Source organism: Cyrtonyx montezumae, unplaced genomic scaffold (genome assembly GCF_038088225.1).
Source record: "Cyrtonyx montezumae isolate F1298 unplaced genomic scaffold, pur_monq_1.0 scaffold_1, whole genome shotgun sequence".
Taxonomy (NCBI): Eukaryota; Metazoa; Chordata; class Aves; order Galliformes; family Odontophoridae; genus Cyrtonyx; species Cyrtonyx montezumae.
Window position 1 is genome coordinate 18,176,780 of NW_027071825.1, and position 16,892 is coordinate 18,193,671.

The 16,892-nt window shown below is 36.0% G+C and overlaps 2 protein-coding genes across 2 annotated transcripts in view; one reads left to right on the top strand and one right to left on the bottom strand.

Moving 5' to 3' along the window:
• The window catches only part of SLC30A7 (solute carrier family 30 member 7), a 508,373-nt gene that overhangs the window by 470,501 nt on the left and 20,980 nt on the right, over window positions 1-16,892 (top strand). The window lies entirely within an intron of this gene.
• Window positions 1-16,892, bottom strand: part of COL11A1 (collagen type XI alpha 1 chain) — a 126,566-nt gene that overhangs the window by 104,809 nt on the left and 4,865 nt on the right. Inside the window, exons 2-3 of the mRNA XM_065742558.1 lie at window positions 3,437-3,604; window positions 651-864 (exon numbers count right to left, since the gene is read on the bottom strand). Of these exons, the coding sequence (XP_065598630.1) occupies window positions 651-864; window positions 3,437-3,604 (382 nt within the window). The remainder of the gene's footprint in view (window positions 1-650; window positions 865-3,436; window positions 3,605-16,892) is intronic.

Consider the following 16,892-nt stretch of genomic DNA (forward strand, 5'->3'; position numbering starts at 1 on the left):
TCTCTTCAAAAGCAACAACAAATGCAAAGAGAACTAGAATGGCATTCCCAGAGAACAACTGCTTGTCTTCAAAGGGAGGTTAGAGAACAACACGTTAACAACTGTACTTAAAATGCAGCAAGTGTTTGAAACTAATTCCCTTTAATAAGGATGAAGCTTGAGTCCTTGCAACATTTCAAATTAATTCTCCAGCTGACTCTTTCCTAATTTCCTTATACACAGGCATCTTGAAAGATCTTACTCACACATTGTTTTGGTTCAGGATAGGAAAAACTATGCATTGTCATTTCAATTTGCCTTCACTTTTCCTATCACCTTTAAACAGGGAAGACAATCCTTACAGTGAGACTATTATTTCAGTCTTTTTAAAAACAAAAAGTCTTAATTTGTTTAATTTTGGTAGGTTTGACTTCCATGACTGTTTCCTCACTCATCATTCATAGAAATAAAATAATGGTTTGGTTTTATTTGTGTCTTCTATTTTAAGCTGGAGCTGTGTTCCACTGCGAAGTTCCTCTGATTTTGTACCAGAGCAGTCCAACCATATGGAAATTGTAAATAGTTGATTTAATTATTTACAATATCTGTTTGAAAAGATAATTATACAGTGTTCTGTGATTTTTATTTTCATCTTAAAATTTGGCACTTACTTGCCATCAGCAATGTTGACTGTTCTGAAAAGAGGATAGTCTTCTGGGGCAGGCTTTCCATTTTGGTCTTCAAAGAGGAAGACGGGGGATCTTCCGACTTCAACACCTACTTGCTGAATTCCCTGTTCATTGTAGATAGACAGAAGGAAGGACTGTATACCCTTTTTAGGTTTTACTGTCATTAATATTGAAAAATCTTCTGGAAAATCTCCATCTGTAAACAAAACAAAACATACTCACGTACCTTGTTCATTAGTTCCCATTATCATGGCAATGACATAATATTTCCAGATCTTACACATACATTGTGTGAATATAATTAATATTCCTCCACTGTTCATCTTAAAATTCAAGAAAGGAATGACTTTCTAACAGAAAATGCATGTAAAAGTTTATGCATATACAGCTTTTGGACACTCAGTTGGAACAGATGTCAAAGCCTTCTAAGCTATTAAATTTCTTGTTTATTTCATGTAGTTCTATTTGGACAGTATCAAAACTAATAATAAAAATTGGAGGAAAATCATTTTAAAAATCTTGGGTTATTTCTGGATATATCCTGTCATTTCTATACTCTTTTACAAAACATGTCTAATAACTGACAAAGAGTCAGTACAACAGAAATCTCAACGGTTAACTTTGCAATTGTATAATGCCTTCCAGTCAATGAAATGAATGTCTCTTATACTCTGGTTGCTGAATACTATTAGGTCTGTTTTTAAAAGATGGATGTAATGACACTCTTGGTTTTTGTCATCAGTTCCCTAGAATCTAGAAGTTAACCTATACTCTCTGGTGAGTTATATGAGTTAAATGGAAGCAAGCATATGAAGAATTACAACTTATTTTGTTTAGCTATTTTGTCTCATATCTCAACCTTGGTTATCTCTGCTGTCTTTTCACTATCATAAAGCACTAAGAAAAATGGACAGAGCCACCCAAATATCTTTAAGAATGTTCTTTGAAAATGAAGGACTTCTTGTGATGGGGAGAGGATGCCTGTTTCGTGGGAGAATCAAAAAGAAGCAATAATCATAGTCACCTCCTAAAAATTATTTCCTTAGACTGTAGCATTTCTTTAGACAAGTAGATGGTAGCATGACATTTTATTGTATTAAGCATAGTTTTTTGGTTCTTTTTACGCTGTGAGTTATCAATGCTTCTTATTTGACTCTTGCACACATAAATGTTGCAATAAGCCACTGAAGTCAAGCAAACTCATCCAAGTTGTAATGATTGAAAGCGTTAGAAAGAAGAGTACTTAAGGCTGACAAAGGCTATAGAAACTTAGAAGTCAGCCAACAACATGAGGTAAATATTTGTTCTAGCAATAATCAAGTGAAGTTACTAGCTTAGCTGCCAGATCACCTCTTAGTGTTACGATAACATTAATGAACAAGTGCAAGACAACCCAAGCCCTCAGAGGCTCTGATTTAGCATAAAGTGCCTGTGCTGTTCTAAACTCTTCTAAAACATCAGTGAGTCAGTCAGTTTAATCTTCTGTCCAGTTGTAGGTGAATGAATGGTTACAGTTTTTTCTTATAGCACTTGGCTTCAAGGATACACATTCCAAAGCACAGAATATAAGGGTGACAATTACTCACTGCATCTTCTGTAATTTTTCAGTGTAATGGATCATTTTGCATCTTTTAAGGAAAGACTAGTCCACATTCTGACAGCCTTACTTTCTTGAAATAATAATTAACTACACAATCCCACTGATACCAGCAAGGCATTGTAAACTGTGAAGTGCAATTTAGTGAATAGTATTTTGAACTGGTGAGCTCTGTTAACTGTATGTAACTTTGTTGAAATGCTTTAAAACTTAATATAAATTTTATCTTTCTGGTGAAGTTTGCTTTGATTTTCTACCAAAAATTAAAAAGTGAAGTGATAATTTAAATAAACACGCAAGATACGCTTGAACTGTTTGCAGCTGTTTCCCATGTTGCTATGGGAATCCATTACTGCCAGGAAGTAATCAATATTTCACCTTTTTATCGTTGTTGATAACTATGTTTTATCTGATATCTGAAACTTTGAAAGACAAAAAAAAGTATTTTTCTTTATTCACATCTGTTTTTATAGAGACACTTAAACTCTGTATGATGTATCAAAGAGGGAAAATTAATTTTTTCAGGATTTTTTAAAAATATCCTTATAATCATTTTCCTCAATATGTCAAATGAAAAGAGTGACAGCAAACTAATGCAGTAAAAGCCTTTCTTCAATATCTAATTATTTTCTTCCAAAATGTGATTATTTCATTTTAGAGAAATTTGAGAGAAGATGAAATCACATTACTTGCTGTCCAGAACTAGCCTTGTTTAGTCCTCCAAATACTCAGATACTCTTAAGCAACTCTTAACAGATGGTTCTTCTGGGAACAATTTTGCAACGGCCAATCACAACTCATTTCTACCAGCATAGCATTGGTCCAGAAAGTATTGCTTTTAAATAGACTACTGAAACTAGAGGAAGCATGCCAAAGTCACCAAATAAGGTTTCCTTCAGAAAGAATCATGGGGAAAAAAAGGCAATATGACCTACAGACTTGTTTTAGCAGCAATGCAGAATTTGAAGAAAAGCTTTATCACTGTAACCAATAAAAACAGCTTCATTCCGTGGATTAAGTGCATATCCTGTCATGTGTGTGCAGGCACACTTCTAGGGATAACTGAATTACTCTGTGGTACTAACAATGGACTGCATGCTGCATTTTAGATACTGTAGAAGGACAGGCAGTAAGATAATTTAACAAAGTAATATCTTTCTGAGAATCTTACCTGGGTACAGCTGCTTTGTTGGGGCACTGAGCTGAGCAGTCTTTGAAACTCTGTAGGCAACATCTGAGCCTTTTGAATCTCTTCTGTTAGTGCAAAATCCTGCTGTTCTAGATACTCCTTCTGGTGAATTATGAAATTCTAACACTTTTAGCACATCAATGGGTTCAGCTGTCAAAAAAAAAAAAAGTTACTCATCTTGCATCTCCACAATTTGCAGACTTTAAGAAGAAACTGCATTTCATTGCAAAAGCACATGTGTAATCATAGCAGTAACTGCATTCTGGTTTGATTTACTGCAGAAGACTCCTATATCAGAATATTATCTTAACAGGATTATTAATTCTTAAATATGTAAAAATTAATCGAATCTAACGTAAATGTTATGGTCAGATATTTGAATGGCTTGACTCACTGAAAACCAGTTTCCCAAAGGCAGGGAAATTTGGTGATTTAAATTTTCAACATGTTATTTTGTTGAGTAACTTATTAAGTAGTATAACCAATTTTAAAAGTTTCAGAAGCATTCAGCTACTAATCTGCTATCAGAAAATAGCCTTGCTAAAATTAGAAAATATTTTGATTCTTATGAATGCTTTCTCAAATGCAAAGTGATAAGGAAGAAGCTAATCTATTTTCCAGTTAAAGAAAATTAACTGTTTTGACTGCAAGGAGTGAATGGACATAATCATAGACTGGCTTGGGTTTGGGGAATTATTTGACTTCTACCTACAATAGCACCAGACAATGGATGTATTTTGACGGATCACTTTATTGGACAAGTAGAATTGCAGAAGGAACATCTTTAGTCAGAAGTCCAAAGAAAGCTAGTAGGATGGTTGATTTTGTCTACTATTATCTGAATTAAGCCTTTTATCAGATCTGTACTTAGGAATTTAGTAGAAGAAAGACCTCTGCTACTTAGTCTGCCCTTTAAGAGAAATCATAGTCTCTGTATATTTGAACCTCAATTTTTATGAACGTGGTGAAGTAGGTAGTATTACTCATTATCACTATGTGCTTTGAGCAGCTTTTCATATCATCCTACAATTCTCTGTGATGAAAAAAACCTGATTCAGAACAAGTATGAAATAAAAATTTGTGACTGTTAAGCATTCCAACAAAATAATAAATTGGATAGCTTGTATTATTTTAGTTCATAAAGGCGAATAACCACAGAATTTTGATACTTCAAGTTGGAATGGACCTGAGGAGATCATAGAATCATAGAAAGGCTTGAGTCGGAAGGGACCTCCAAGATCATCTCGTTCCAAACCCCCTGTGAGCAGGCAGTTACCACCCACTAAATAAGGCAATAGATTAGGCCCTCTAGGGCCACATCCAACCTGACCTTGAACACCTTTGAGGATTGGGCATCTACAACTTTTCTGGACAACCTGTTCCAGCACCTCACTATCCTCTGTGTGAAAAATTTCCACCTAAGATCTGAAGTAAGTCTCTCCTCTTTTAGTTTAAAAACCTTTCCTTCTTATCCGATCACTATCAAACCATGTAAAAAGTTGGTCTCACTCCTGATTACAGGCTCCCTTTACGTACTGGAATGCCACAATGAGGTCTCACTTCTCCAGGCCGAAAAAATCCAGCTACGTCAGCCTGTCTTCACAGGAGATCATCTAGTTCAACCTTCTATTCAAAGCAGGGTCTGAATTTATTTAAGGTTTCTTAGGGCTTTATCTAATCTGGTCTAGAAAATTTCCAGTATGGAGATTCCACGTCCTCTCTGGCAACCTCTTCCAAATTGTGTGTGTCTTAATGAAGTAAACGTGTCATTATAACAAGATAAAACCTCAAATTTTAGTTGATGCTGAACATCTTCTATCCTCACACTGTGAAACTCTAAAAAGAGCATAACATTCTCCTAGATTTTGTAAAAGTGCCAATGTCACTCCTAAGCCTTCTCTTCCATAGGCTATCTAGGCCCTTTTTCCTCAGCCTCTTCTAGCACTGCCTACCTAACCTAGGCTGCGCTATTGCAAGAGTTTTTCCAGTTTCAGAAGAACCTTTAATCTGCTCATGATGGAGGTTGCTATTGCTCTGAGGTTGATACAAAATTACTTTGGAATTGTAGGGACTGGAAGGGACTTCTAGAAACTGAGTCCATCAGGTTGCACAGGTAGGCATCTAGGCAGGTCTTGAACATCTCTAGAGGAGACTCCACAACTTCTCTGGGCAACCTGTTGCTCCATCACTCTGACAGTGAAGAAATTACTCCTTGCCTTGATATGGAACGTCCTGTGTTCCAATTTCTGCTTGTCGCCCCTTGCTCTATTGTTGCTCACCACTGAAAAGAGTCCAACTCCATTGACATGACTCCCACACTTCTGACATTTATAAACAGTGTTTTATATCTCCTCTCAGCCTTCTCTTCTCCAGACTGGAGAATCCCGGGTCTCTCAGCCTTTCCAGTTATGAGATATGCTCCAGGCCCTTTATCTTATCTTACAGGCCCTGTACTGCAATTGTTCTAAGAGATCCCTGTCTTTTTTTTGAACTGAAGAGCCCAGAACTGGACACAGTATTCCATATATGGCCTCACCAGGGCAAAGTAGAGGGGAGAGGATCACTTCCCTCAACCTGCTGGCCATGCTCTTTTAATGTACCCCAAGATACCAGTGGTTCACGGCCAACCTGTTGATCATCAGGACACCCAGGTCCTTCCCTGTGGAGCTCTTTTCCAGATCAGGCCCTAACCTGTACTCATGCATGCAGTTATTCCTCCCCAGATGCAAGATTCTACACTTGCTCTTGTTGAAACACATTGGCTTCCTCTCTGCCCAACTCTCTAGCCCTTCCAGATCTTGTCGAATGCCAGCACGTCCTTCTGATGTGTCAGTCACTCCTCCCAGCTTTGTACAAGACTGGACCCAGCACTGACCTCTGGGGTACACTGATAATTACAGGCCTCCAACCAGACTCTGTGCCACTGACTCCGTAATTAAAAAATAAAATAAAAATATTTTATCAGTGAAAGTTCACCTGAGAAAAGGGGCCAAGTAATGAATAAGCAAGTACTGACAGTACATCTTTTCTGGCGGAAAAAAAAATAATGATAGCGTTGATTTGTATGCACCCTACAGACCATGGCTTCACTGTTCTAATTTTCTTGAATGGAAACATAATTTTAAGCTGCCGTTTCTTCACTAGGACTTTTCTGCAGCTTTCTTGTCGGCAAACTCATAACCACTTTAGCTGGAAAGACAAAAGTCTTACATGACTTTCAAAGCTGAGTAATGTATTTTGGAAATATGAGCTTTCTACGTATCTTTGAAATGCACTGTAGCATTGACTATAGCGTATTTATTCTCTGTTTGTATTTGCTTTTAAGTTGATAAATGTCAACTTAAGCTCTCAAATTCATTGTGTGTGCATATTCAATTATTTAAAGGACTACTTTCAAACAGTGAATGAACATGTGAAAACAGGCAAAATGGTATTCTAGTTTGAGTCCCTGATGGATACGTCTTTATTTTTTTTCTTACTGCTTCTGGCCAGTGTTGCTATTATTTCCCTCACTGTAGCATCTCAGAAAAAATTGTTGTATATTCTCTACAAATGACAAAGTTTAATTAGTTCTATTTCTTTCTATTGCTAAATATGCTGATGTCAACTATGTAGTTAAACCTAACTTTAAATAACACCAAGATTGCATCCTTTAAACACAGGATCTGAGATTTTTGTTAATCAGCCTAGAATGTATGTGTATGGGAAATGCTGAGTCACAGCCTGAATCACTGAATGAGCACCTGAAGGAAAGATCTGGTCAGCCCTGGGAGCTCAGGTGAAGGTGATTCTTAGACCTCATTTAAGGGCTGACTGCCAATGAGGAAGGATCTCCTGTTGGAGATCCCTCCTCTGTGGAGTTCCTTCCCTGGGAATGTAGATCTTTGGAGACAGGTGAGCACTCATCTTCCTTCTTTTGTAACACTTCCTTGTTCATGTTAGTCACTTTGCTTTTACAATCTTTAAAGTATGTAACTTGTGGTTTAAAAAATATAATCACAAAAAATACCTATGAGTTTTTTGGTTTTTTTTGTTACTCCAATTAGAATGTTTCATCTGATCATGCTATCACATGCAAATCTAAAATGTTTATTACAAGCTAATACTACATACATTTCGAATGAATGCTATGGTACATGCCTACTTTAACTCTGTTACTTAAAACGTCCTACAGATTCGATATGTTTAAACAATTTGAAAGTAAAGTTACGGTAGTCAGCAAACTCAGAAACACCTGCTGTATTTCTCTGGCTAAATAATGTTAGTAGATATGAAGCTCTTTCTATAGGTAAACATATTTCTAACCTTACTGAAGGAACACTCACATTGCTTGTTGGTAACTGATGGCTATTTTTGCAGTATCTATAACACTTTGAACCAGTCACTGGAAAAATCAGTAAAAGTATAAGTCACTACTGCTACGTTCCTTTTTCCTCTGCTCTTCTCTATAATATATACCAGATTTTTTTTTTCCTGTTCCTTGCTTTGTTGACTGGAAGAGTCTTCACTCTTAAACAAAACTACTTATTACTTCATGCTGATTCTGCTGCTAAAAAACTTCTAGTCAGAGTAATAAAAGCGAGCTATGTTGAAACTAAAAATTCTAAATAAGAAAGATGAATGTTTGTTAGAAGTCTACAGGAGACACTTATATCCACAAACTGTGAGTCAAGAATCTTGAACAGCAAAAAAAACCTAGACAGTTTAAAGTGGTTTCTAAATAGAAAAGGCTTATGAATTTAATCAAACAAGAAGATTAATCAGTTCATCTCCAATAATAACATGTGCGTAAAAGAGACACTTCAAGTAATTGTTGAGCAGAAAATGAGTTATTTAGAGTTCTTCAGAAAAGCAGACGGGAATTTATAAATTTTAATCTCCTTCTTTATAAAAGCATGCTTTTCATGGAAACCTACGTATCATTCATTCATAGAATCATAATCCTTACTAGTTGGAAAGGATCCAGAGGGATCATCAAGTCCAATTCCTGACATTCATCCTGTGAAAAACACAGGATTTCTGATTTTGTGCCCCTTCTATTATTTTTGCAATGTTCTTGAGTGTGCCATTTTTTGAATCAGATTAAGATGTATCTGGTTTTAGAGTTCAGGCAAAACTTTTTATATTTACTGAGTTTATGGAAACATAGTTGGAACAACCATAAACATTTATATTTATCCTTACATTTACAGACAGGCTGACATGACATCCTTCTCAAACTTCTTGAGAAGTGCACCATGCACATGCAAATCGCCTACACAAGGCCTCTACAGAAAGCACCAAACACAGTTGCTCTTAATAAATCATAAAGCTCATACACTTAGGAATCCAGTCAAAAATAAACAGATCTTGGAAAACAACAGAGCTTAGATCCTAGCTGTTTAGAGGTATCCTGTCTGAAGTATAAAGGAGGATGAGAAATACTTGCATAGTCAACAACTGCCCTGTTTAGAAGATCAGGATAGAGAGGTAGGAAGGTGACTCACAAATTCAGGGAAGAACACAGTCTAGGAGCTATCAATGGAGACTCACTTCTCTCAGTCAGTTTCATAAAGTTCTGCAGTGCTCAATGTCTCTGTAACCTGTGAGCTTCAGCTCTTCCTGGATAACATCTCTTCCCTAGAACGCTTCTCCCCCATAATTTCTGGGATGAAAGAACAAGAAACAGGCAGACAGCATCAAGGCCACACTGTTTGCCTGTTTGTACGATACAAATTGTAATTCTAATTTGTGTATGAGGGCTGCTCTCTAAGTAATATCTCTCATTTTATTATGTTGGCCCAAGACCTGCATATAAGGGATACTATTGATTTATTAGCAGATATAGAGCCTCTCACAAAAACTTTCTCATAGCTTGCTTAAGTGATTTTATTCTCTAATATAATTTCCCTGAATAGTTTTCTCAGATGAGAAGATGGCTGCAAATTAACGATATACTTTTGCATCCTTCTGATTTAGCACTAAGATTCAAGATGGCAAGGAAACAGACCACAAATAAACATGATGAGAAAGCTTTGTTCACCAGCCTTTGGGGTGCATTTAATTCTCCCTGTGAAACTTAAAGATCAGCTGTGAAAACTGGACTATGTAAATTCATCAAAATACAGGCTCCAGATCCTGAAAATCATTCTCTTCATGCAGGGACTTTATGGCCATACTGGCTTGATGCTTGAAGTTCACCTCCTGCAGGTGAGCCAGCCAAACCCTCATACAAGCCTACGTGAAGAAGGCTGTCCTCGCCAGGGCAGAACTTGCATTTTTTCAGGCAAAGCACTCCTGAGTATCAGGCTGCAATCCAAAAGCAAAGATTCCACTCTGTTATGTTTCCACTGACAGAGAACCAACTGCAAGCAGTTGTTCTTCTCATTAAATACTACAGGGCAAATCTCAACAGCATATACCCTACCCTTATTTTGAAAAGCAAAATTCAAAGAGATGTGCAGCTTTCACTGCCACTAATATACTATGAAATAGTAGCCAGAGAAAAGCAGTTTATAAGTGCTGGGAGTTTCAGGAGTGATAAAGAAGAATACTTCAGAAATCATGGTTTTAGAAGATAGAGGCGTGTGAGTTATGATTCTAAGTGCCTTGGCATCTTTCAGTATACTGTTCTATTTAATCAGATAGCTCCAGCATAATTTCCTAGTTTTCAAAAACATACCGTTCAAGAAAATTTTAGCTGTATGTACTACCTCAAAACTTCATGTAATATTACAGAATCATAGAATTGCATGGGTTGTAAGGGACCGTCAAGTTCCACCGCCCCCTGCCGTGAACAAAATCACTGCCCTCTAGATAACTTGTAACTCTTAATACTTGAATTTGTAGAACCAAATTTTGGTCTTCATTACTGTGGTATGACTGAAGTATGTCCACTTGACCAATGAACTTTTCACATTTATACTGGTATAGATGAGAACATTTGGTTAATATTAAACGTAAGATATGGACCATATTTAACCTTCCTTTGGTTTCTTTCCCCACCCTAGGGTTTCTTTTTACTTCCTGTGGAAGTAAAAAAAAGAGCAAGATAGAACTAGATTGGCAGAAGCATAAAAAATTCTAAGCTACTTTAATTTATACCAAAATAAGCATAAAAGCATACTAAGTAAGAAGAAGTAAATCCACCTCTGCTGGTGTCTCCCTTTTGGAAATTACAAGGAAAACAGCAAATAACAGAGCATAATAAACAGTGTCTGATCTGGTCCTGCTAAATGAATAAAGAGCATCTAGAAATCCAAGGGGCAACTAGCTGTAAACTGGATCCCAGATCACGGTGTAATATTGCAGGTCAGGATAGATTATCAGAGTGAATTATATGAGGGGAACTTAATATGTATTCTTCTGTGGTTTTGATTTTTTTTTTTTAAGAGGATAAAAATACATATAAAAGTTAACTTTTGGTTAGCATTTTCAAGGCTAGACTTCCTATACATACAATGATGTGTTTGCTTAAAGCAAAAATCCTATGGTAGTACATTGTGTTCAATGGTTTAATAATCACATCTATAATGATTTTATATTTTTAAAAGATTGAAAAGAACCTGTAAAAATTTAGACTATGTTTTGATTATACAGTTAAAAAATATAGTTAAACACAGTTAAAAATACAGCTTTCACCTAATTCCATTCCACAATCTCTAAATGAAAATTAACTCTAAAATAGATCATTCTTATTAATCTTAGTTGGTATCTATTACGTAACATGGCTCTCCTTTTCTTTTGGTTGAAACTGTTCATGGAGGAGGTTCGAGAGTAATAATAATACAGACTATCATACAGGAGGAATGAGACTGAGCAGCTGTACAAAAAGACAGACTGAAATCCCTTGGATACACATACATGTGACTATATGCAATGTACGATATCAGGTTTCCTTGTTTAAAGAATTATCTTAGTTTTAGTATAAAATTTAAGTGTGATCACATCTATCTACGGCAAAGCTTCTTGTAGGTGACCACATAACTTTAGGTAAAAGCACAAGAATTACAAGACGGGGACAAGCTGTGTTTGTCAAGACAATCTGCCTTGGTATGGTCAGTGTTGATAACATTTCTATTATTTTTAATGCAATAGCAGGTGGTAATTAAATGAACAGTATTTAATCATATCTTCCTCGTTTATAAATAACTACCCTTGCTGTAATTGAGATCATGGCAAACAAGAGATAGGTAATAAAAATAATTTTTTGTCCTTCAGCAGCCACCATTCACATTCTGCATCATAAATATATCAGGGCTGCTCTGAAAATAATGTCTTTTATTTTATTATGTTGGCCCATGACATCAGAGGCAGATGTTGGTGGTATGGCAGTAAAGGTTGAACCTTTTCACCAATCTCCTTCTGCATTTTGTTGTCATACAACAGATGGCAGCAGAGGGGCAGTCTGACAAAAAGGCACATGACACGGAGGTGCTTATGAAGCAAAGGTGTATCACTGAATTCCTACGTGTTAAAAAAGGGCACTCACTGACATTCGTTGATGCTTGTTGAACACTTACGGAGACAAAACTGATGGTGAGGCCCAGGGAAGTGGTAGGTGGTACACTTCAGCAGTGGTGACAGTGTATCAACTCTGTTGGTACAGATTTTCATGAGTGCAGCATGCAGGCTCTTGTTCATTGTCAGTGAAAGTGCATAGCTAATGGTGGTGACTACACTGATAAACAGTGTTATGTAGGTGAAAATTTGCTCTAAGTGTTATTGTGTTCTTTGTAGCTTCCATAGGAATAAATAGGAGGTATCACTTTTGGAGCCACGTATGTATACACATGTTAAAATCTGACACAGCAATGGGAAACTGTACAGTACATGAATACGGATCAAAAGTACATCTAATAATAGAAATATCTCTAGAATTATGTGAGCAGCAATACTTTAGATAAAAGGGTAACATTCTATATATAATCTTTCTAGCTATAATCACGTTGTAAGGCTAATCACCTTTATTTCAATGACTTCACAGTTAAGAAAATGTTTTTATTTACAACAGATGCTTCATTACAGTTTCTAGCTACTGACCAACTGCAGCAATGATCCAAAACAAAAAGAGGTTTTCTGCACAGGCTTACTTTAAATCATATATAAATAATTTAATGTATTAAGTATTTATATATTATGTTGCATTATATATTATGTATAGTATATAAAATATATAGGTTCATAAGGTTGGAAAGGACCTACAAGATCATCTAGTCCAACCATCCTCCTATCATTATCCCTACCCAACTACTAAATCAAATCCCTTAGCACCTCATCTAAACACTTCTTGAACAGCGCTAGGGATGGTGCCTCAACCACCTCCCTAGGCAGGCCATTCCAGTGCCTGACCACTCTTTCAGAAAAAAAATGTTTCCTCAGGTCTAATCTAAATCTTCCCCGGCACAACTTCTGGCCATTCCCTCTCGTCCTGTCATTATTTATCAGGGAGAAGAGGCCCACCCCCTCAAGATCTGAGTGATGCTAATATATATTTTTAGTTATGTTAATTTTAGACAATTAACATGCACTGCAAGTAGAATTGTATTGGTTCATGCAAGTACAAGGTGTTTCTGTCCCAAATCTCTTGTAAGAGCTAATGTGCTTCTATCAGTTTACACTTGAGGATATGAAACACTTAAGCTCCTATGTCTTACCATACCAGCTTCCATTCACAACTTCTTACAGGAAATTTGAGTCTGTTGCTGTCACAAACTAACTGACAAATTCTGTCTTAGGTTAATTTCTTTTGACAGAAGATATCATTCTGTTGCTAGAATGATATACAGAAAAATAGATTCTCAGCATACCTTTGTAGTGGTCCCTCAAATTCTTTTTGACTTATATGCTAATTGGTTATAAGAAATCTTTCCAACCATCTTTTCCTACATAAAGCTCTACTGAAAAGCAGTTTATAGGTCAGTTCCATGAGCAGCTGCAGTTCATTATAAACATGGATTTCTCTTACTATTTCATATCTTAGATTTAAGAGTAAAAACATCTATAGTGATTCTATCACAGATGCATACAGTACTCAGCAGTCTTGGAATAGGTGCAAACTGAAAATATATTATTTGTTGAGAGCTCTTTTTTGAGTGAATTTGATGATCCCTTCAGAGAAAACTAAAACAGTCAGAACAGACAATTGTCCCTACAAAGAAGTTCCATACCTTGTGTTTTTTCTGTTCTAGATATAATGGGCTGCAAGCCACTTAGAAGCTTCAGTGAACATTGAAGACAGCCCTTTTTTGGGGGGTAGGATACTTGAAATCTGACATCTGTTCTCTGTCTAAGAGCTGTACAGCAAATAATTTTTAACTGCAGTTAATGGTGATGGTGACTAAGGACGAATAGTTCAAGAGACTTTTATTGAAAACAGGGTTTGCAAAGAAAAACAATCAGCTTCTGTAATTTCAGAAGGAAGGATAGCCATCAGCCTAAAAGACTGACAGGAAAGTGACTGTTGTGGTAACTTCTGGCTACACAATTCTTAAGAAATTGTAGAGAGGGTGACTCGTTTAGAATTAAAAATACATACACTTCTGTTCAAGAGCCTAATGAAGAACAGAAGTTGAAATCCTATTACATTGAAATTCTGATAACTCCTCGGCTTTATGCTTTTGATTTTACGAGAGCCCAGGCACAGTGATCCTTCTCTATTTAACCTACACTTACAAGATACTCCAGGATGTTTGCTGGTGCACGTACTTTAAATGCAAATGCTAATAAAACTACAGGGGGAAAATATATAAATAATAGTGTATCTGGATGCATCTTAGGAATCTGAGTGTGCTATGGCTTGCTATGTTTTCTATAATGCTAGTAAAAGTGGCTTTCCCTTTTCCATATGTAATTAGCACTATGGATTTTCTTCCTGAGCTATCATTATTCAGCAATTTCGTTCTTTTGATTAAAACAAAAGTGAAAGCTCATCAGGAATTGTCCAAGAAATAGCCAGTAAGAATTACATTCAGTAATTTGTAACTGGTGAGATAAACCCCTGGATTAGTACAAGAGGTGCATCTGGCTCAGTAAAAAAGCATTATCTAAGAAATTTAGGAAGATAAATGTTTCTAAAGCACTACTGCTTTACTTCACATTTTTCCATGGAATTATGTTTCATTCTGCCAGTAATCTGTTCCAACAGAACCACTGCAAAACTAAAGCTTAAGAGTGCTGAAATATTCATCTTCCATTCCAAACTGTGTGCATGTGGTGGTTTTTTTTCATAGTTCACTTTTTTTCTTGCTGTGATGGATCATTGAAAGAGTAGCAGCTATTACAGCCTGGTAGGGTGGCTAAAATATGCATATTTAGTGGGTACTGATGAAAGAACTTCTTATATTTGAGGACAGGATTTTAAAAATAGGATATGTTATGGTTATATTTCTAGGCGTATATTTAGGAACTCAAATAGAAGGTACTGTCTGCTCCTCTGTTTTGAAACCGTGTTACCTATTAATGGCAAAATGGACAACAGTTAGTGACTTAAAATGTTTGATTTTTTTCCTGTGTTCATTCTACGGAGACTAGTATGATTATGGTTTCTAATTGGCATTCATTAGGAAGCCAATAGCTAAATTAATGTAAGAACTGAAAATATTTTCATGAAACAAAAAAAAAAAAATAAATAAATGAAGGAATGGCTGGTCTTTGCTTTCTGCTGTTCACCTTTCAGGACAGTGCTGTCAGGCCAGAAATAGTTGTTTTGTTTTTTTAATTTTATTTTTGTTGGTTTTTTTAAGGTTTTGAAGACAGCTTTTGTCAAAGTTCTTCTACGAAGTTTTTATCTAGCTACCATTTGTCAAGCTGTTTCAGCAGTTCTCCTACTGTGAAATCTGACAACTTTTCCCGTTTGCATTCCTTATCCTAGATTATTAGGCCAGTTTTTGATTCTGCCAACAACGGCAAGCAGTTTAGTTTACCAAATAGACCTAAGTTTTTAGAATGTAACTGCTGCCCCAGCCCTAATGATCTGCAAGAAAGTCTTCCCTGGCAGTGTTAGGACCTGGGTTTGCTGAGCTGTTAGTCTTTTGACCTGTAGGACATAGTGCAAGACCAACTTATTACTAAAAATCTGTACTATTTCTGAAGCAGTAGGAATATTTTAATTTGTGTTTTTACCACTGTGTAATTATTGTCACTGTGGGCAATTATGATGGGCATCATTTAAAAATAGAAATATAAATAAGTAATATTTACCACATTCTTCTTCTGTTAAACCTTAATACAGGAATTAGGTTTCTTTCCTGCCTGTGAGCAGGAATTCGTTAACACATTTAACACAAATTTATTTTATATTTATATATAACTGCTACAGATTATACCAGAAGTGCAAAGCATCTTATTATGTTGAGGCCTCTGGTAAACATCCAAAGAGTTTCTTTTGTAAAGATGGTGGAGACAATACTTCCAAATGTGAAAATCAGCAGCGAGTATTAAATTGCTGGAGTATCCTATTACCATTTCTATTACCATAACCAAAAAGTGGTCATTGCTACAGGAAGAGCCAAGGTATGCTCTCAGCAATTAAAAATGAAAGAGACTGAGACTGCTTAAGCAAAAGCTTTGTTGCTAAAATTACTGATTTAGAAATCATCCTAATAGACCTCAAAAATATCTCTTAACAAAAGGTAGTTTTCAAATACCACACATGTACATTTTTCAGCTACAAGCAATGGAATACACTTAGCCAAAAAGAAACAGCTAGAGTCAATGTTTACAAATATTCAGAGTAAAATATTCAAAATAAAAATATTCAAAGTAACCCTATTTCATTTCATAGTGAAACAACTAAATGATTTTTCTTAACCATACAACTCAGAAATTCACCGTACTTTCACTCATGTCAAAGGCATAGTTTCCCATTTGATAACAAGTCGAGGAAGCTAGTCCCCATTATATACTCTAGTGACACTAGCAGTTCTGCTTAAGAAGAAAGCAAGGTTGTAAAGCCTTGACTGTTTTTGTTGTTGTTTGGTTTTGTTTTTTTTTTTAAACTGAAAGCTTGACTGAAACCTATCAGATTACTATAATACGTTGAATAGATACACAGATGAGGAGAAAGAATGAGAAAAGCATAAGCTATGGCAACACTAACAAAGTGACGACAATCTGACTTATAGCTGCAGTTGATTTGAATTGCAGGCTGTTAGTGCTGCAATTCATAGCAGGATCAGGATCTTCAGTTTTTAATCATACTTTGTAACACACCTTTCAATTTCCTTTGTAGCAAATACTTTGCTTCCGTATTATCAGTTCTGCCAAACATCTACTTCACATTCTGTATACATTAACACTGACAAACGCAGAAGTCTGACTTAAGGGGTTGTAAAAATCTTTGTGAATTGCGTGTGATAATGTGCTAAAAAGAATTAAAGTTCTGTCAGATCCTATTACTATTGTTATAACAGGGTCAGCAATTAATCCTTACATTTGCAGTCTGTAAACTTGGTATTTA